The following is a 22,523-nucleotide window of genomic DNA, read 5'->3' on the forward strand; positions in this document are numbered from 1 at the left end:
TCAACAGAGTCAGGATCAAATAATACAGTATATTCTGGTCGATTGTAGGACAAAAGAGCATACATGCACTGTCTTTATCAACTCAAAATTCTTTGACAAGGAGATGGTAAGAGAGCTTGTAAGTTTTCACATTAATTGTTATTTGTTGTTGGTTTTGTCTGATATGGATTTTATTTTTGATACAATACTAGTATTCGTTTGATTCTATTTTTTGGGCGTTGATTTGTTCTTTTGGTTCATAGTTACTATATTCTTATTGCAGTATTTCAATTACCTGATCGCATGCACTTCTCAGCCATTTTGCCTTCAGGTTCTACCACAAATACTGAAAAGAAAGCAATGTTAAGTTGAGAAATACGTTAAACATAAAAACTGCTCAATACATTGTATTCATTTTGCAATACTATCTGCACAGGTTGAAATGAAGCATGAGTCATTGATGACTTAATATTTACAAAGAAAATTTATCGTTTCAATATCAATTGTCAAATATTCATTGCTTCTCATGTTAAATTTCTCCTTGATTCTTCCATATTAGCATTTGTAATTTGAAGCCACTGAAAATCTACAACAACAGTAGATGAACCGTTATACACAGTATAAATCACACTTGACACCAGACGTTTATACAAATGAAGTATCGTCTGCTAGGCTGGTGTCATTTCTATGCGTTTCGAAAACCATTTCTGGTAAAGAGCGTCAACTCAGATGCAACAAGAATTATGACCGAGAAAACACTTGCATGTCTTACGTTCTGTAAATACATTTAGTAAATTAACACAAGAGATGTCGTAACAGTCCATCAATTCTTGTTGGTTTATGTATATTATAGAGTACATTAACTCCCATTGAAGAACACGTGCTCTGGAGAGTATAACATGAACTGAGATATGAATAGCATGGGCATACAGAACGTTTGATACTGTAATAAAATAGAAGAGTTCAAATGTGAATACAATCCTGGTCAAAATAAGGTCAAGAGGTCATACAAAACACAACAGTTTTTGACAATTTATTTGCTAGTAAAAAAATACTTTTTGATGAGTTTATCAAATGAAGACCAAGTGAAATTCGATAACTTTTATTTTTGAACAATATCCCGTTTCAGATCAGACAAGACACATACATGTATGTAGAAAATATGATATAACGATATTTACCTTTAACATTTTTGTTGATAGCTTTAGCTGCAATAGCTATACCAGATATCATTCCGCCTCCACTAGCCGATACTAATATCGCATCTAAATCTGGTACTTCTTCTAAAAGCTCCACTGCAATGGTACCCTGAATATTTATAAAAGAGTTTAAATCCGTTTTGTAAATTCAAGGAATAATGAATCGTAGTTACGAAGACAGAGATATTCTTCAATGTAAACAAGATTGAAAGATTTTTGGAATTTAACCCAAAATATCGTAATCTTGATCGTGGCGGCCAGTTTCGAATTTGTGGAGCAAGCAGGAGTGAACGGAAAACAGGAAAAACTTGGAAAATAAAGATTTGATTCGAACCCACTTAATTCGTGCTGGTTATAAACTCACAAACTCGGTGTTAACATGCTCACGGGTTGTAAGGTCGTCATATCGAGAAGTGTATAATGCAGTGATTTTGTCATAGTTTTGATAAGTTAGACATGGTTGTGTTATGTCTTTTTTTATTGACATAATGTCGTTGATTTCACCCACAGTGGAAGAACTACTTAGAGCATTGGGCAACCGAGGTCCCAAGGTAAACGAGACTGCCATCCAATGACTAAGCAAACAACATACATACAGGGGACAACATTACGTATTTTCTGTACGACCGTACGGGGACCTATAATTGTTAATGTTTGTGTCATTTTGTTTTTTTTTTAATAGTTGTCTCATTGGCAATCATACCACATCTTCTTTTTTATATAACTTAAAATAACTGTAAAGGTAACAGAACACACAACTACAAAAAAGAATGCAATCAAAGTTTACTTTTCCCTAATCAAATAATGCTCTACGTTTCTGAAAGCAAACTCAAAGTACTTAATATGATGACATAAACAATGACGTCTAACATGATTGTCTACAAAGAGTTAAAAAAGATACAAACTTGTGTAATTCCAAGAATAAGCATTTAATAAATATTTAAATGCAGAAAAACAAAAAAAAAACCATTTAAGTACTGCTTCAATCAATAATTTAGTGATACAATGAACGAACATGATCAAATTACAAGTTTGAAGCCAGCCTCTGGGTACGGGATTCTATCGCTTTGTTGAATTGGTGACCTTTGACTGTTTTCTGCTCTTTGGTCGGGTTGTTGTCTCTTAGACATAAATTCCCAATTTCCATTCTCAATTTTAATGACATATTGAAGATTTTTTTTCTGTGAAATCAAAACATCATAAGCACGATACCCATAGAACGTTAATTTTGTGCAACTGAATAGTGTTGTTTGATTATATATATATTCATTTCGTACATTATACACGCTCTGATCATCCTCCTCAACATCGTCGACATTGTCGTCGTTCTGTGATATCAAAATGTAATACCTGTCCAGCGATAATATCATGGTCTGCCGTGTGAACAATTGCATATCCTTTCTCTTCTACTATCTTGTCACAGATTTCTTTTCTATATTAGATAAAATCAAATAAAAACGATAGTAACTGTTACAGTGGTACAAATATAATAACAAATGCAAACAATTTAAGAAACATAATCAATTCTATTGAGAAATCATTAAAAACGTTTATATTAAATAAAAAGATTTGGTATGATTTCCAATGAGACAAATCTCCACCAGAGATCAAATGACGTATATATCGTTTACTACCACTCCCTCCCCACAAACAAATCATTATAGGGGAAAGAGTTTATAATAAATCAATTTTCAAATGCGTTTCCAAAAAACGTTGTATAACTATGAATTACTGGCTGTATGCTTTTAACAAGTTGATGAAAAGAGAGAGTAGCTTTTAGTGTTATTTAAAAATGATCATTCACAGAGGTTTATCATATCACATGTCATTGAAATATTTTCTTCAAATTTCCATTGTAAATGAAATGATATTTTAAAAGACAATGTCGAGCTAAAGCTCCCGTATTAATAAACATCAATTATCACATATTGTATACAAAAACATTAAGTTTTGCATATGCAATAACTGCACATTTACCATAGTCATATTCCTGCTCGGGGGAAATAACTGATTGTTGTGCCCTTTTATGACGTCATACGCGTTCATAACATCACTGGCGGATGAGAAACGTCGATTAAAATGACAGCGTAATATTTCAGTGGAGGACAAAAATATATATTCTTGACAGACACATGTTATTCATTTCTTTCTTCCTTTGTAAGCATTTGTATATATGTGATAAATAATATGTCCGAAAATAGCCTTGGTATCACCCCTCGGCCGATATGAGACCTTAGCGCCTTGGGCTAATACGAGAGTCTTTGGATGATACAAGGTCCGATATGTAAAAGGACATGTTATAATTTATAATTATAAACACGTGAAGATAGCCAAAAACATCAATATTGAGAGATTGCCAAATTTTCACTATATCAAAACAGAATTATGTTGTAGGTCAACCAATGGATTGTCTTTCGAATACAAATTAATTCAGTTTGGTTAGTAATGTCATTTGTTGAAGAATTTGATAAAAAAAAATGCTTTTAACAGCAACAAGGTTTTTTTTCCGCAATGTAAATTTATACTCTTCATTCTATTCATTTCTCTTCTTTTCGTCACTTGAACAACGTTTATGTAGCAACAATTATGTTCACGTCATACTTAGCCTTTGATAAGGTAGGCATGATCCCAAATGTTCTGCAACCCAGGTACGTCTGTTAGCCTTAAAGCCGAAGGGACATAAAGAAAATACGCAGCATAGCACTTTCATAAGTATGTTGGAAAGCTGAACGGCTACTTATATATAGTTGCTAAAATTTACGTCATTTGGTCTTTTGTGAATATTTGTTTAATTGGCATTCATACCTCATCTCATGATCTTACACTTCATTTAACATTAAAACGATGTGTAAAGTTACCTTCCACTTGGGTAAGGTTCACAAAATATCAATTCTGCTCCATAACCTTTAATAGCCGCAGCTTTGACTTTAGAAGCTTTGTTTGGAATAATAACCGAACATTCGATACCTGACATACGAGAAGCCCAAGCTGTTGCCTGCCCGTGGTTACCACTGCTGTGAGTGACCTGTAGTAAATTCATTGAAATTATATGATAAGTACCTAGTATTTGAATAGGGTAATTCTATACGAAACAGCAACTTGTTTTTTATAATTTTTAACAATATAACAAATATTTCCAAAAGGTGACAACAGCATTATCAAGTGTCCAATCTACTTTACCTAAGAAGGTCTAAATCAAACATAGCCTTTAAAAAACTGAACACAGATGACAAAATATCTATCGTTTGAAGGAAAAAAATCATCCATAATTTGACCCGATACATAAACATATAGTGCAGGTAATAACGTATAAAAAAAATACATGGTAAATTCAGAAAGGAGAAGTCTGTAAAACAGTTACTGACATCACTAAACGCTATCAAACAATGGAACGATGCAAAACAACTGCCATATGTCTGACTTGGTACAGGCAACTATCAAATAATTTGTTGGGTTAAACCTGTTGATAGTTTTGTTTCATTGATAAAATTTGGAAAGCAAACAACTCAGACATACTAGTAATAGGTAAGGTAGAAGACAACTGATGTGAGTAATGTCAAACCAAAACTCCCATCATTTCAATCACTTCGATCAGCGGAAGCAACAACAAAATATCAAACATAGTTAAAGGATTAAGACGGTATAATTAAGATGTCCTAATTTAAAAGTAAAAAGCGTTTGTTCCGAAACAGGTTAATTTCTAGGAGACTTATTGTTTTTGCTTTGGGTCTATTTCGATTCTCTAAAGAAATTAATTAGATTCTATTCAAGGGTATTATTCAATATTCTAAATGCACATGTAATATAGATAAATCAAAGTTGTTATGAATTGGTAATAAAATCTGTTACCCACTAGTCGATATATTTTGTCGGTAGCTGAAACGCACGTAGTTGACCAATTTTATACATGTAGTTTTAACAAATGTTCAGTCACCTACCTCTTTCTTTAAATAACGAATCTTTTATTTTACCACAGTGAAAGTAAATATTTTTAATATCAGCAAATATTTGGCATAATATTCACGTACAAATATACTTTAAATATGACAATAAGGTTTGAGTGGCTGTCGGGCCTCAAGACAAGCAAATCAACGCTTAATGTTTTTTTTTCTTCATAAAAATGGAATTGAACATTACATACCACTCCTTTCAAATCTGGATCTGTTTCTTTCAATTTCAAAATCTAAAATATGAATTTGTATGCATGTAAGAAATGCAAGTGTTAGTAATTATAGTGCTTAACGTTGTTTTTTTTCAAACTCAAGAGGAATATTCATTTTGATGGTTAATGGAGCTTAAAGCATACGTAACAATGCATACAATGCTCCTATACATATACTTAAGGGTTTTGTATTAAAAGCACGTATAATAAATTATAATGGCTAAAATTCAAGACATTGTAATTTAAGAAATTTTAATGTCCTAAATTCGGCCATAGTTTTTTTTCTTCATATTCTTATTAGGTGTTTATGATATTTTCATGAAACAACCTTGTATTTTCGTTACTTTAAATTTGTAAAAGACCAACACTCCGTTCTTAATATTTTTCAATAAATTCCGTTTGTCCAATCTTTTGTTGTTAGAGTTTTGCCAGATTCTTGCTTGCGCGTTTGATATTTAAACAATCATTACCAGCCATATATACTTTCCGACCTTTTCTTTCTACATTTGTTGATCATTGCGAATAGTAAGCAATTATAATACATTGGACTTTTATTTGACACTGTTTATGTAATATTACATTGTTATTTTAATTATAGTAAATGAATAATACTAGAATATTTTAGATTGATAGTGAAAGTAATTGTGTATAATTATGTTTGAGAAAGTGTTGGCAAATTCCGGAATTTACCCGGTTACTAAAAATAGTTTAGTTATCATTTCTCTAGTTAATTATAGTTTGTTCTAGAATTAGAATATTCTTTTGATTTTAGTATTTAAGATAATGGTTTTGATGGATAATCATCATTGTAAAAATAGTAGTAACAGAAGTATAGAAATATTATCAGTGTAACTAGACAGAAAGAGACGGATTATTCCAATGTGGTAATTTTTAACTGTACATACTGTAGGGAAAACGGTACTATTTATTCTGTCATAGGCGACAATACTAACATTTTCTAAATTTACCAGTTTTTATGATAATAACCTGGATAAAACAGTTATCTATGGTGTTAGTACTTTATTACTGTATTCTAAAAATTGAAGCCAAATAGTATCATGACCAATTTCCAACGGAGCTTGTTTATGTTATCAATGCCCACCTTCAGTTTGCACCAAATTTATGAAATTTTGGAAGCCTTTTCGAATAATTCTCTAGAAAATATTGCAATAGGTTTTAAAATTTATATTGTAAATTTACACACTGCAGTTATTCATAGATAATTAATAACATATATTGTACCCTTACAACCAATCACAGCGCACCTAATTTGACTTCCTTCACCTGTTATGGGTACATAAAAATCCAACCTACTGCTGGGAAAATGTAATACTACCGTGTTTCCTGTAAATAGCTGTTAGTTATTGGATTAAAGATATAAAAAGATTCCGTGTTAGTCTGATTTCACCACATTGTACGGTGCCGGAACCCGGGAATTACATAAAGAACACGGAAAAGAAGTAACCACAGAAAAGATGGCAGTCTCATATTTGAAAGGACTCTTTACAAGGTACAGTCATTTGTTAGCTAAAGAATAAGATAAAAGTGGAGATTTAATAGCAGAAAGAATTCTAGATGAAAAAGGATTTTGCAGCAAAACATGAAGATAGACATTTCACTTATATTAGAGGAGAAAGAAGATAACTAAGGTGACATTGCAAATTTAACAAAGGCAAGCGAAATATATTTTAAATTGCTTGACAGTGTAATACAGCGCTCAGACGAATTAAAAATATTCGAGGAAGAAATTCTGGATAAAATTTCAGATATTAAGACAACATAATCGGCCACGGACCACAAAGTCGACGTTTATTACAATTGCAGACACAAATGCGAGAACAGATATAACAGTTACAACAGTTACAACTACAAGAATTACAGAGGAAAAGTCAACCTTCAACAGTTAGTGCAGTTAAAATTCCTAAATTAGAACTAGTTTCGTACAATGGAGATAACTTAAAATGGACAGAAATTTGGGATTCATTTGAAGCAGCAGTGCACACAAACCAAAGCTTGACATCAATAAAGAAATTAAATTACTTGACAAGCAAACTTTTTGGAACAGCTAATTCTGCTATATCTGGTTTAACGCTCTCCCATGAACATTACGATGTAGCAATTTCAATACTAAAGGAAAAATTTGGAAATATTCAATCTGTTGTCACCGAGTACTATTCAGATGTAATAAACCTTCAGTCAGCTTTAAATCAAACTACACATCTACGTAGACTTTATGATGAATTGGAAGATTGACAATAGGGAGGTTAAGATAGTTTTACAATACTTACATAACTGCTAGGGAAGCTGCAGAAAGTCTAAGGAAATACATACTGGTCCCAGTTTTGAAGAAAAACATCAGTCTAAAATCAAGTCAAACAGCAGTTTTTTCAACCAAGAAAACATTTATCTGCAGAAGCTCTGATGACAGTATAGCCATTTGGAAAAAACTCAGGCAGTGGAAATTCAATGGTTTGCAGATATTATGATGGACACCATTTGAGTGATGAGAGCAGAAAGTTCAGTACAATTGAAGGCAGAAAGCAGAAAATCAAGGGAAGTTGTTATACATGCTTGAAACCAGTACATGTTAGTAGAGACTGTAAATTTGAAAAAGCATGATGCAAACAGAGAAGGGGCACCATAGAAGGCTGTGCCAAAAGAAAATTCCCTCTCAACAAAAAGAAGTTTCACATCTAACTGATGAAATTTGTGAAATAGCTTCAAGTGAAAAGAACGTACCAGAAAATAGCGTGTTGTTCTCTGAAGATATAGTTTTGATGCATCCAGCACAAACAGCTGTGTCAAATACAGAAATTAATGAAACAGAAGTAGCAAGACTATTAATGAATTCCGGATCTCAGCGAACATATATAACAGAACATTTGGCCAAGAGATTAAACTTGAAGAAGAAAGCTACAGAGGAGATAACTCTTGTCACATTTGGTGCAGATAAGCAAAAAAAAACCCATTAATAACACAAAAGGTGTCACTACAAATCAGACTAAAAGATGGCGTTTGTATACTTATTAATGCTAATATTGTTCTTAAGATAACAGGGTCAATACTAAGAAGACCTTTACATATGGATGTATGTGAAAATGTGAAATACTTATGTAACCATCTTCAACTTGCTGACACACTGCCCAGTTGCTTAGAAAGTTCAACAATTGAGATGCTTATCGGAAATGATTATTATTTGGATATCATATTGCCATAGAAAATAGAAATTCAACAAGGGCTTTATCTATTTGGCTCTAAGCTAGGATGGATCTTTACAATAAGGTCACACTTAAATGATGAAGAAAGAGAGAACAAAATGACCATGACAGTTAATGGCTTGTTATCTATAACAAAATGTTGTATCCACTCTACAATTGACACATGTCTACGAATCAAGCCTTCCATTGAAGATTTCTGGAAATTAAAAACTATTGGAATACAAGATTGTCCATATACATCAGACAACGAAAATACTTTGAGTTACTTTCTCACCTTACTCCAAATGGAAAATGGAAGATATCAAGTAGCCTGGCCGTGAAAAGAAATATTACCAGAACTTCCTGAAAATAGGGAACTTGCATACGGAAGACTAAAGTCACTTTTTCAGAAGATGAAGAACAATCCTGACCTTTTTTGGATTAACTTGGACAATAACAGATGATACATTCACTGTGAACAGTGCAAAAATTGATAACATGTTTCCAGTCACCAAAAGAGAAGTATTAAAGAGAGTGGCTTCTGTGTTTGATCCACTGCGATTTTTTACACCTGTGACTTTAAGAACCAAGCAAATGTTGTGGAACAAGAAAATGGAATGGGATGAACAACTGACAGAGGAAGATATTCAGCAATGGAAATAAATCTCTTTTGATTTAGAAGAAGTTCAGGAATATCAATTGTGAGACGATTTTGTGGACAGATTCTCAATGTCTTTTACACTGGATAGGAACAAAAAAAACCTCTAGCAACATTTGAAATGAATTGTTGATAATAGAATAAGGGAGATTAGGCAGCAATAAGACATTCAATTTCAGTACGTCTTTACGAAAGAAAATCCAGCTGATATTGCAAGCAGAGGCAACAGTATCACTGTTAAAAGAATACATTCCCTCTTGGTTAACAAAACACAGAACTGAGTAGCCTAGGTGGGATCTCACAATATAAGTGTTGACAATTAAAATTCGATTGAATCAGAATACAAGGTATCTAAAGTATTACATGAAGCAACATTGCTTGCTGGAGATGATCCTGACGGAGAAACAAACAGTTTTACTTTTCTACATTAGCTAGAGGTATAGGGGACGGTTAAGATCGCACAAACATGTTTAACCCCGCCGCATTTTTGTGACTGGTCCAAGTCATGAGCCTCTGGCCTTTGTTAGTCTTGTATTATTTTAATTGTAGTTTCTTGTGTACAATTTGGAAATTAGTATGGCGTTTATTATCACTGAACTAGTATATATTTTTTAGGGGCCAGCTGAAGGTCGCCTCTGGGTGCGGGAATTTCTCGCTACATTGAAGACCTGTTGGTGACCTTCTACTGTTGTTTTTTTTTTCTATGGTCGGGTTGTTGTCTATTTGACACATTCCCCATTTCCATTCTTAATTTTAGTTTTGGAAATTCGAAATCTAATATTGCGTATCTGTTAGACATTGATTGTATCAGATTTTCCTCATTTATCCTCTTGATTAGAGTATCAGCTTAGGTATAAATATTTGTTAAATGGTTCAATAAAGAGACGATATCTGGTACTGTAACAGCTGCAGAGCTAGAGCATACAAAGTTATTGTGGATAAAATCTGTTCAAAATCAATGTTTTGAAGAAGTGATGATAGCAGTTAAAGAAAATAAAAGACACAACTAAGTAAGTCAGTTAGGGCTCATTTTAGACCAGGAAAATGTTATCAGCTGTATTGGTAGATTAGAAGCAGCTCAACTGTCAGAAGGGGCAAAAACACCAATATTACTTCCAAAGAAAAACAAATTTACTGAACTGTTAATTGAAAGCATGCACATAAAATACTTTCATGTTTGTGTCTTACAAACTTTATCAGCGATGGTTCAAACGTACTGGATTCCACAAGGACGTTTAAAAGTAAAAAGAGTTTGGAGAAAGTGTACAATCTGCAACGGTGTGAAGGCGGACCATATAAAATGCCATGAATGCCTCCACTACCAAAGAAACGTGTAAACGAATCAGTCCCATTTACATATACAGGAGTAGACTATGTTGGACCATTTTTTGTGAATTCAGACACTAGACGCAAAAAAGTATGAGTTTGCTTATATACATGTCTAGTGGTTCCATACATATGGAATTAATGCAAGCAGGTCAGCAGAGGAATTCTAACTAGGCTTTCGAAGGTTAATTGCTTGCTGGGGTAACCCAAAACAAATAATTTCAGATAACGGCGTAAAAACATACATGGCAAATGAAGGAATTCAGTGGCAATTCATTGTTGAGTTAGCATCTTGGATGGGTGGATTTTATGAAAGATTAATTGGTATTGTAAAACGATGTTTATGGAAAACAATTGGAAAGTTATGTCTAACAAATGAAAAATGTAGAACTCTTTTAGCTAAATCTGAAGCAGTAGTGAATTTTAGACCACTTGTATATATTGGAGATGACATAAATTCAAATATTATTCTTACACCAGCACACTTTTTAACTCTGAACCCTAAAATAGGATTTCCAGATCATAACGACGAAGATTATACAGATCCAGAATGTTAAACGCAAATCAGTAGTGCTAAAAATTGCTATTGATATGGAAGTAAGGACAGAAACATCTAACTATGTTTTGAAAAACGTGAGAGATAAGTATCTTATTAGTCTACGTGAAAGGACTGCAAACAAACTAAGGGGTGGAAGAATTCAGTGCAAAACTCCAGCTAAGGTTGAAAACATAGTGTTAATAAAGGAAACCTTCCACGAGGAAGTTGGAAAACTGGCCGTATATGTCAATTAGCATTCAGTCGAGATGGTCAAATAAGGTCTGGAAAAGTTTGCTACCTAAAAAGAAGACATTAAATAGAGCTTTTGTTATGATATTGTAATTATTATGTTTATTTATGTTGGCCTAATTTGTGTTGTATGGCCTGATAGTTGTTTACCAAATAATCTTATAACTGTGCAGTCTAGAAATCACTGGAACAATCACAGAATGATTGGAACTTTCTAGAATGATCCTTATAAAAGATGCGAAATTTAAACTTCTACGTTATTCCAGAAACTTCCGTTGTAACTTTCCAGGATTTTCCACAATGTTCTAGAGTGTTCTAGAATTTTCCATGACAACACTATATATACAGACACTAAAGTTAAACTCTAATTATTAAACTTGGACATAGACATTGATAGACATTAGTATTCACAACATTTGGATTGACCCTTTTATTCTACAAACAACATCATATTGGATTGTGAAAATAGTAGCGAACGTTATATTCAAATTGGATTCCGAAAGATTTCCGGATACAGATAAAGATAACAGATTGGACTCATATTTTGACAGTTAAGTTAACAGTAATATTTGTGTAATACCTTTTGTAAACTTTTGTATATTAAATATTGTTAAATTTTATTATTGATTTGTGTCTTTTGTTGGCTACAATTTAAAGGCGATTTCTGGCCGTAACAGAAATTGGGGGCTCGTCCGCGATCTTAAAATATTTATTCAAAATTTGTTTAGTATTTTTATTAAAACTAGCCAACAAAATTCTACAAAATGGCATTTGATGCTGGTAAATTTTTGAAAACGCCAGACCTGGAGAGTTTTGATAATTTAAAGAAAGAGGAATTAGTGTTGCTTGCTAAACAACTGAAATTTGTTTTTAAAATATCTATGAGAAAACAAATTATTAAAAATTTGGTTAAAATAAATTAGTTGACGCAGAAATTTTAGGTGAAGAGGCTCTTGAACTCAAGGTTGAAAATGTTGACGCCTTTAAGTTAAAACAGCTTGAATTAGAACATGAATTTAAATTAAAACAGGCAGAACTGGAAATGAAGGAAAGGTTAGAAATGGAGAAAAAAGAAAAAAAAGATGAATTTAAATTTAAAGAAATGGAAATGAAGGAGAGGGAAAAAATAAAAGAAGATGAATTAAAATTAAAACTAGAAATGAGAGAAAGGCTAGAGATGGAAAAACTGAAAATTGAAATGGTCAAAGAAGAACGCAACACTAAAGTTCACTCGAAATCAGATTATTTTGATGCAGCAAAAAATATACGTTTGGTTCCGAAATTTTGTGAAAAAACAGTTGATAAATATTTTCCACAGTTTGAGAAAATTGCAAATAATTTGAAATGGCCGAAGCCATATTGGACTACGATGCTGCAAAGTGTTTTTGAGGGTAAGGCCGCTGAAATTTATTCCGCACTTCCATCAGAAAAAAGTTCTGATTATGATATGGTAAAACAGGAAGTTTTGAAAGCTTATGAACTAGTACCAGAAGCATATAGACAGAAATTTAGATCTTATAAAAAGTTTGATTCACAAACATATGTGGAATTTGCTCGGGAAAAAGAAGATCTATTTGATAAATGGCTTACGTCAAAGAAAACAGATAACAATTTTGATAACCTAAGACAATTGATGTTATTAGAAGAGTTCAAACAATGTGTTCATTTAGACTTAAAAACACATTTAGACGACAAAACTGTTGAATCAATACATGATGCAGCTGTTATTTCAGATACTCATACTCTTTCACATGAAAGAAGTTCCAAGGGTCAAATTGTTAATACTTCCAGTGGAAATTACAAAAATCAAAGCACTGAGCATACTGATAGTAAACCTGTTCCACAGAATAAGAGTCAGTCCAGTTATAATATGTCTATTCCAAAATTTGATACTTTTGAGAAGAAGTCACTGACTTGTAAGAAGATTGGTCACCTGATGGCTGATTGTTTTAGACTCCAGAAGAAGAATGAACGAGATGATAAGCCGAAGACTAGTGCTTGTACGACACCTTATATTACCAGTACATTGGAATGCCCTGCGCGTCATGCTTTTAAGTCCAGTTTTTGTGATTACATGGAGGAATACGAACCCTTTATGTCTGATGGGTTTGTTTCTATTGTTGATGATACCACTCTTAAGCCTATTAAGATTTTACGGGACACTGGAGCTTCTCAGACTTTATTGTTAGAAGGTGTGTTGCCTTTGTCGGAGAATACTTCTGTTGGTGCCTCCGTTTTGTTACAAGGTGTAGAGTTAGGTTGTATAGATGTTCCTCTCCATCGTATTTATCTGAAGTCAGATTTAATAACTGGACCAGTTGTTGTAGGTGTTCGTCCTAATCTCCATGTTGAGGGTGTTACCTTATTGCTAGGAAATGATCTAGCTAGGAACAAAGTGGTTGCTGAACCAATTGTTACCAGTGAACCGATGGTGGATGTTAAATCACCTGAAGATGATGCTGAATTGTATCCAGCTTGTGTTGTTACTAGGGCGATGGCTAGAAAACAACAAAATGAGAATTGCAAGAAGACAAGTTTGATTACATGGACCTTTCTGATACTTTTATAGCTGATATTGAAGATCCTGGTAACTCAGAAAAGGCCATTATAAAACCACCTAGTGTTAACAAAAATGTGATTATGCCATGGTCAGATGTAAACAGCCATTCATTAGACCGAAAGAATTTACTCGAAGAACAACATAAAGACCCTGAGGTTCTTCAGCTCAGCCAGAGGGCTCAACCACAGGAAGAAGCAGACAAAGTGGCCGAATGCTATTACCATCAGGACAGTATTTTAATGAGGAAGTGGAGGCCTCCTGATGCTACTCCAGAGGAGGAATGGAGAGTGCTATACCAAGTGGTGGTGCCTAAAGTTTATAGACAAGAAATTATTGGTCTTGCCCATGACACCCCCTTGGCTGGACACTTAGGTATAAGGAAGACTTGCCTTAAGATCTTGCAGCATTTTTACTGGCCTAAACTTAGAAATGATGTTGCAGAATACTGCAAATCATGTCATATATGCCAGGTAGTTGGTAAACCTAACCAGAAAATACCACCAGCACCACTTCTGCCTATTCCAGCCTTTGATGAACCTTTCAGCAGAGTTCTAATTGACTGTGTTGGACCTTTACCAAAGACCAAGACTGGAAATGCATATTTATTGACAATCATGTGTACATCTACCCGCTTTCCTGAAGCTATTCCGCTCAGAAATATCAAGACACCTACTATCGTCAAAGCTTTGATCAAATTTTTCACATTAGTAGGACTTCCTAAGTCTATACAGTCCGACCAGGGATCAAATTTCATGTCAGGTTTATTTCAGCAAGTCGTATACCAGATAGGGATTGCTCAGTACAGATCAAGTGCTTATCATCCAGAATCTCAAGGTGCCTTAGAACGTTTTCATCAAACATTGAAGAACATGATTAGAACTTGTTGTCTTCAATTTGACAGAGACTGGGATGATGGAGTTCACTTTCTACTCTTTGCAGTCCGAGAGGCTGTTCAAGAATCCCTTGGATTTAGTCCCTTTGAGTTGGTATTTGGTCATACTGTAAGGGGACCGTTAAAATTTATAAAGGAAAAGTGGCTTACTGAACATACTGACTTGAATCTTTTAGACAATGTATCTAGATTTAAAGAAAAATTGTATACTGCTTGTCAAATTGCTCAGAAAAACTTAAAAAATGTACAGAACAAGATGAATATATGGTATGATAAAGATGCCAGGGACAGAGTTTTTGAGCCTGGTGATAAGGTACTTGTATTTCTGCCTGTCCCTGGACATCCTTTACAGGCTAAATATTGCGGTCCTTATACAATGGAGAGTAAAATTAATGATTTGAATTATATTGTACTCCAGGTCGGCGCAAACAAAATAGAGTGTGTCATATTAATATGTTAAAACCATATTTTGAGCGTACTAATGTACTATGTGATAGTAAACCAGTTGCCACTTTAGGCATGGTTTTTGAGAACAATCATGACAAACCAGATGTAATTGAACCAACTTTTAGTTGTAAAACTATGGAAGAGACAGTTAGATTGAAAAATTCAGAAATTTTGTCAAATTTAGATTCAAAACTTGCACATCTGTCTTTTGATCGTAGAGAAGAAATAAAAACTTTGGTATTTTCTTTTAAAAATCTTTTTTCAGATGTGCCAAACAAAACCACTGCTGTTTGTAATGATGTTGATGTCGGAGATGCTTCTCCAATTAAGCAACATCCTTACAGGCTCAATCCACTCAAACTTGAAGTTATGAGAAAAGAAATTAAATATATGCTTGACAATGATATTATTGAGCCGAGTAACAGTGAATGGAGCTCTCCTTGTCTCCTTGTGCCAAAACCAGATAAAACTTTTCGTTTCGTGACTGATTTCAGAAAAGTAAATTCAGTGTCAAAATCTGATTCCTATCCGATTCCAAGGATAGACGATTGTATTGACTATATTGGTCAAGCAAAATTTGTGAGCAAATTTGATTTATTGAAAGGTTTATTTGCAAGTTCCATTGACACAGAGAGCTCGTGAAATATCAGCTTTTGTTACACCAGATGGCTTATTTCAATATACTGTAATGCCATTTGGCATAAAAAGTGCTCCAGCTACATTTCAAAGAATGATCAATAATGTTATAAAAGATTTAGACTGTTGTTATGCTTATATTGATGATCTTATCGTATGTAGTGATAGCTGGGAACAGCATTTAACACATTTGTATGATACTTTTGATAGATTGTCAAAATCAAATTTGACTGTTAATCTTGGTAAAAGTGAATTTTGTCAGGCCACTGTTGATTATTTAGGGCATACAGTTGGCCAAGGTCAAGTAAAACCTATTATGGCTAAAGTGGAAGCTATTTCCAAATTTCCACCTCCTACAAATAGAAAACAACTTATGAGATATTTAGGCATGATTGGATTTTACAGAAAAAATTGTTCAAATTTTGCGACTGTTGTTCAACCATTGACTCATCTTTTACGGAAAGATTCTAAATTTATCTGGAGCGAAAATTGTCAAAAAGCTTTTGAAAATAGCAAATCACTTTTAATTAATAGTCCAGTTCTGATTACTCCAGACTTTGAAAAACAATTTAAACTTGCCGTTGATGCAAGTGATGTAGGAATAGGAGCTGTTTTATATCAAGAGACAGATGATAATGTTGAAAAACCTATATCATATTTTTCGAAGAAATTAGATAAACATCAGAAAAATTATTCAACTATTGAAAAAGAGGGTTTTGCAATGTTGTCAGCACTTCAACATTTTGATGTATATTTGAATCCCACTGTATATCCTATTCTTGTTTATACTGATCATAATCCTCTCACCTTCATGCATAAAATGAGAAACAAAAATCAGAGGTTGACTAGGTGGAGTTTATTGTTACAGGAATATGATGTAATTGTAAAACATATTAAGGGTAAAGATAATGTAATAGCTGATGCTTTATCTAGAGCTTATTAAATCACTTTGTATATATTATTTATTTTTGTTCATATTATTCATGATAAGTTTTTGTTACACTAAAACTTCTTTTAAGGGGGGAGATGTTATGATATTGTAATTATTATGTTTATTTATGTTGGCCTAATTTGTGTTGTATGGCCTGATAGTTGTTTACCAAATAATCTTATAACTGTGCAGTCTAGGAATCACTGGAACAATCACAGAATGATTGGAACTTTCTAGAATGATCCTTATAAAAGATGCGTAATTTAAACTTCTACGTTATTCCAGAAACTTCCGTTGTAACTTTCCAGGATTTTCCACAATGTTCCATTATAGAGTGTTCTAGAATTTTCCATGACAACACTATATATACAGACACTAAAGTTAAACTCTAATTATTAAACTTGGACATAGACATTGATAGACATTAGTATTCACAACATTTGGATTGACCCTTTTATTCTGCAAACAACATCATACTGGATTGTGACATTAGTAGTGAACGTAATATTCAAATTGGATTCCGAAAGATTTCCGGATACAGATAAAGATAATAGATTGGACTCATATTTTGACAGTTAAGTTAACAGTAATATTTGTGTAATACCTTTTGTGAACTTTTGTACATTAGATATTGTTAAATTTTACTATTGATTTGTGTCTTTTGTTGGCTACAATTTAAAGGCGATTTCTGGCCGTAACACTTTGAATATGCTATATCCTATAGAATGTGAAGAGTTAAATGAGGGCTTAACAGACTCAGATACGGAAAACAATACTGAGTTGATAAATGACAATACTAGTACTACAAGAGATAGAACACAAAGACAAGCAGCCCGAACGGCAATGAAGAAGATACAAGAACAGTTTGAATAGTGATATACTTTCTTTGGCCTCTGGAGTGTCGCGAATAGTACGCAATTATAAGACATTGGACTTTTATTTGACACTGTTTATATACTATCACATTGTTATTTTAATTATAGTAAATGAATCATACTAGAATATTCTAGATTGATAGTGAAAGTAATTATGTATTTTTAGGTTTGAGAAAGTTTTGGCAAATTCCGGAATTTACCCAGTTACTAAAAATAGATTAGTTATCATTTCTCTAGTTAATTATAATAGTTTGTTCTAGATTTAGAATGTTCTTTTGATTTTAGTATACATAAGATAATGGTTTTGATGGATAAACATCATTGTAAAAATAGTAGTAACAGAAGTATAGAAGTAATATCACTTTAACTAGACTTTAACTATTCCAAAGTGGTAATTATTAATTGTACAATCATGCATTCTGTATAACTGTTAGCTATTGGATAAAAGATATTAACAGATTCTGTGTTAGTCTGATTTCGCCACATTTGTTACATTCAAATCAAACGAGGTGTAAATTTGATATTCAATTTATACGATACATTCCACCATGTAATGAAATGCCTCATTTTAAAAAAACTCTCAAATTTTCCTTCAGCTACAGTTAAAAATATTTTGTTTTTGTTTTTGTGATTCACCAGCACCTTACGAATTTTACGATTAATTGTGATTAATTGACTGTTGGTTACTTAACGTCCAATGACAAAATCTGGCATGCATGTTCAGGACGAATGCAGTTAACGAGTATAAACATGACATGCAAGAACAAAATCTGACAAATACGAAAATCCTTACATTCTCGAGTTATATAATTCTACACAATACAAAGATGTTGTTGTTGCTCAACCAATCATAGACCTTATATTAAAAAAAAAACACATGCACATCACTACACTAAGCGAGATCTCACGTGCTTACGAGTTGTAAACCCGTTACAAACTAGAAAAAAATACTATTGTTTTGAATGTTACAATGTATGAGTATACGAACTTTTTATGAAATGCAGACCGGCATATTGTGGTATGCATTTATCGTTATCTGAAAATGGTTTTCTCTTTTAAAAAATAATCTCTTAAAAAAGATTTATAACAACCTACATACTTACTGAATTTAGTGCTCCTCTTGCTTTAAAAGATCCAGTTTTCTGTAAATTTTCGCATTTGAAAAATGCTTCTCTCCCAATTAAATTATTAAAAGTCGAACTTGTGAAAATAGGTGTTCTGAGAACAAACGGTTTTAACCTTTCGTGTGCTTTGTGAATATCATTGACAGTTGTCCGACTCGACATTGTCACAGTAGAATTCAGAACAATTTTTCAGTTTGTTGCCTAGTACACGTTAGACAAAAAATTCGAACATTCCTTTCTATTTAAAAAAAGTGATTAAAGTTGTGTTTTATACTGTTTTCACACTAATATTAAATCCATACTTACTAGCCTAGGCGCAACTTCTGAAACACGATATTTTAATATTAAATCAAAAAATATAATGCTTCACTAAGTATATTTGAAGACATTTTCATCGCATAATAGTTGGAATATGATTAAACTTGATTCACAAGTACACGTTAGACAAAAATTTCGAACTTCCTTTCTATTTAAAAGAAGTGATTAAACTTGTGTTTTATACTGTGTTCAAACTAGTATTAAATCCATACCGGTCCCACTAGCCTAAGCGCAACTTCTGAAACACGATATTTTAATATTAAATCAAAAAATAAAATGCTTCACTAAGTATATTTGAGGAAATTTTCATCGCAAAATAGTTTTAATATGATTAAACTTGATTCACAAGTTAACATTAATTTAATGAGACCATATTAAATAAACGGGTGACTGCACTTTGATTAACATTTTGTATCACAAATTATTCCTTTAACACGCTTCAAAAAATGCAAACAATAAATAAATTCAAAAACCAATATATAAATACACAGACAATGAACGTATCTGTGTCAAGAATATTTCCCTCATACATAATTAATCGTAATTATTTTGATTTTCTAAAATAGTGATAAGTTTATAAAATTGTTTACTGTACCTTCTTTACGAGTTTCAGTAAGTATACTGAAGGCCAAATAATTATCATTCGTTGGTAAAATCATTCTGGGGCCTGGTTTTCGAAATCATCATAAGATATGTCATAATCTATATTTTAGGACATAATTTATGATCATCTTATGACTATCAGATGATATGTCATAGGATGTAAACCAAAGCTGTCTTCAGAGAGTCAAAGCTATAATGCTCTTATGACTGTCAGAAGTGAAAATTATTTTCTATTATTTTAAATAATGATTCAAAGGTGATAAATGTAAAAAAGAAAATAAATAGTTTGGTGGAGATTTATTCCCCCGAGGGTATCACCAGCCCAGTAGTCAGCAATTTTTGTGCTGACATGAACTTTCATTGACATGGTTATATTTATAAATTAACTGTTTACAAAATTTAGATTTTTTAAAAACTATGGCTTTTCTATCTCAGGCATAGATTACCTAAGCTGTATTTGGCAAAACTTTCATGAATTTTTGTCCTTAATGGTCTTCAACTTCGTACTTTATTTGTCCTTTTCAACGTTTTGGGGTTCGAGCGTCACTGATGAGTCTTTGTAGACGAAACGCGCGCCTGGCGTTTATACAAAATTTAGTCCTGGTATCTATGATGAGTTTATTTGAACATGTTATTATTATCATTCTTAATATTTACGAATAGTTTATGTTCTTTATAATGAACATGAAATTTCATACATTATAAACCTGCTCGTGCATTTTTCATTGTTATTCAACGCAAAATAATTATCTTAGAAACCTGGGACGATTTCATTTCACATCGGATTTCTGTTGTCTACTTATTGTACCTCGAACTTATTTACCCGATGTAGGTCTTTAAGTTGACGTTCAATTTACTTAAAGGTAATCGGACTTGGCTAATGAGATACGCCTTCTTAAAATCAGGGGGTCCGAAATAGGATCGGGAAAAAACACCTAGCAAAATACCTTAATTTACAATTTAAGAATTTGTTTGATTCAAAGTGCTTTTGGTTGCTTAAATATCTCCGATCAATAATTAGGCTGTATTTTGTGGAAATAACAACCTGTCCCGAACCTGGAGATTTTAGCTGCAATAGGAATTTATTTATAAAAAAATTCCATATCTCATTTACCTTTGGTGGCCATTATTGATTGTAAGTTCATAACATTTTGTTTATGGCATTCGTCTATCGTGGAGAAAAAAGAGGAAAGGAGGGCTAAAAAGTTTACTTACGAGTTCCATCATTATGTTTCAAATCTATTCTATTATGGCATACAGTTTACCTCTAGCGAACGCTCTGCCTTGTTGTAAAAAGTACTACTCTAAATTTGTAAGCATTTGCTTCAGATTGATCCACTTTGAATCTAGTCGTGAATATGCATGAAATATTCGCCACTTGACACAAAGGAGCAATAAATTAATCAGCTTCATTTAGAGATGTATAATCATTTGTCCTCAGTTGATTATAGTCTCAAACAGTTTTCCTATTTTTATATATTTCATTATTATTTACATTTGAATTTTTATGCCTAAATCTTAGCATTTCTTCCAACATTTTTCTGTTTGCATTTAATCTTTTTTTTAAATTAAAATAACCGTTGTCGTAGTACACATCAGGGGTTAGTTACGTTGTATAATTTCCAGCAAAAACTAATAGGGGAGGGACCTAAACAGAAAAACAATCTTCATTGATTGGCAATAACTCATATATTGAAGCGTACAATGACGACTGTCTCGTCTAGGTGACAACATTTGCTGTTTCAAGTTTATTTATATCTCAGACTGGTATACATGGTATGATAGTTGACAACAATTTATAAAAAAAAGATTCAACTTATTTTGGGCGTTACATTTTTTTTTTATATTGTGTTGCTGATCGGTTTAAAATGTTATATTTTTTTCATCTTCTATATCGGAAAAAACTGTGTATTTATAGAACCCACAGGCCAATCGAACGCACACATTTAGTAAGGATATACTGTAGACCGGTGTATTTCTATACCCAAGCGAATCATTTGGTTTGGAATAAAAGGAGATATAGTAGGGTGTCCTATCAACAAATTTTATCAATTTGCCTTAACGGAACAACACACGACTATATTCTACATCTTTGGAAAGAGCAGAATAAGCCTCATTGTGCCATCGAAATAGCGTTATCGTCGTTGTCTACCGTGGTTAGGATTTTTTTTAAATCAGGGTAAAAGGTCAAAGCAAAAATGTAAGAAAATGCACAGTCACATTTAGATAGCTTCATTCTTCTAGATCTATTCGTTTGGAGCAAAATAAAATTTTTTTTTTTATAGTAAAATAGCTGTTGTATCAACATTAAGAACTCATTTTATATTTTTATCCCCAAAAATTACTTAAGCTTGACTTTTTTGCATTAAGGGTGAAAATTTGAAAATATCAAACAGCTGTTAAATAACAGTGACCGTGACCTATTTCAATTTCTAAATTTGTTATTTTTGTATTCAAGTTGTTACAAGTAATATCTAAATATGCTTATGAGTTCTTAACTTTAATCATTTGTTGAAAACACAATGTGTTTTTGACGTCTTTTGATAGCAATTAAGGTGTTCGTCAATTTCTAGGTAAATATCATTTTTTTGTTATTGGGTGCAAAATGGTATATATAAATGATTTGTTCCGAAATTAACTTCGAACTTGGTTGAATTTAAAGCTCTGTGTTTAGCTTTGCTTTAAAGAAGCAAAAATTACTGCAAACCGAGAAAGGGGGAAATTATGAAAACAACACGTCTATTAGAACAGGTAAAACACCCCTTCCTACATATACAGATGACTAAATGAACAACAATTGGCTTTAATATTTATAAGTTTTCCAAAAAT

The 22,523-nt window shown here is 32.7% G+C and overlaps 1 protein-coding gene across 1 annotated transcript in view; it reads right to left on the minus strand.

The window, feature by feature from the left end:
• Positions 1–22,523, minus strand: part of LOC134699339 (probable serine racemase) — a 42,289-nt gene that overhangs the window by 7,652 nt on the left and 12,114 nt on the right. The window contains exons 2-7 of the mRNA XM_063560949.1: positions 18,753–18,949; positions 5,320–5,361; positions 4,037–4,203; positions 2,529–2,610; positions 1,161–1,287; positions 275–325 (exon numbers count right to left, since the gene is read on the minus strand). Coding sequence (XP_063417019.1) covers positions 275–325; positions 1,161–1,287; positions 2,529–2,610; positions 4,037–4,203; positions 5,320–5,361; positions 18,753–18,949 — 666 coding nt within the window. The remainder of the gene's footprint in view (positions 1–274; positions 326–1,160; positions 1,288–2,528; positions 2,611–4,036; positions 4,204–5,319; positions 5,362–18,752; positions 18,950–22,523) is intronic.

Source organism: Mytilus trossulus, unplaced genomic scaffold, assembly GCF_036588685.1.
Source record: "Mytilus trossulus isolate FHL-02 unplaced genomic scaffold, PNRI_Mtr1.1.1.hap1 h1tg000050l__unscaffolded, whole genome shotgun sequence".
Lineage (NCBI taxonomy): Eukaryota > Metazoa > Mollusca > Bivalvia > Mytilida > Mytilidae > Mytilus > Mytilus trossulus.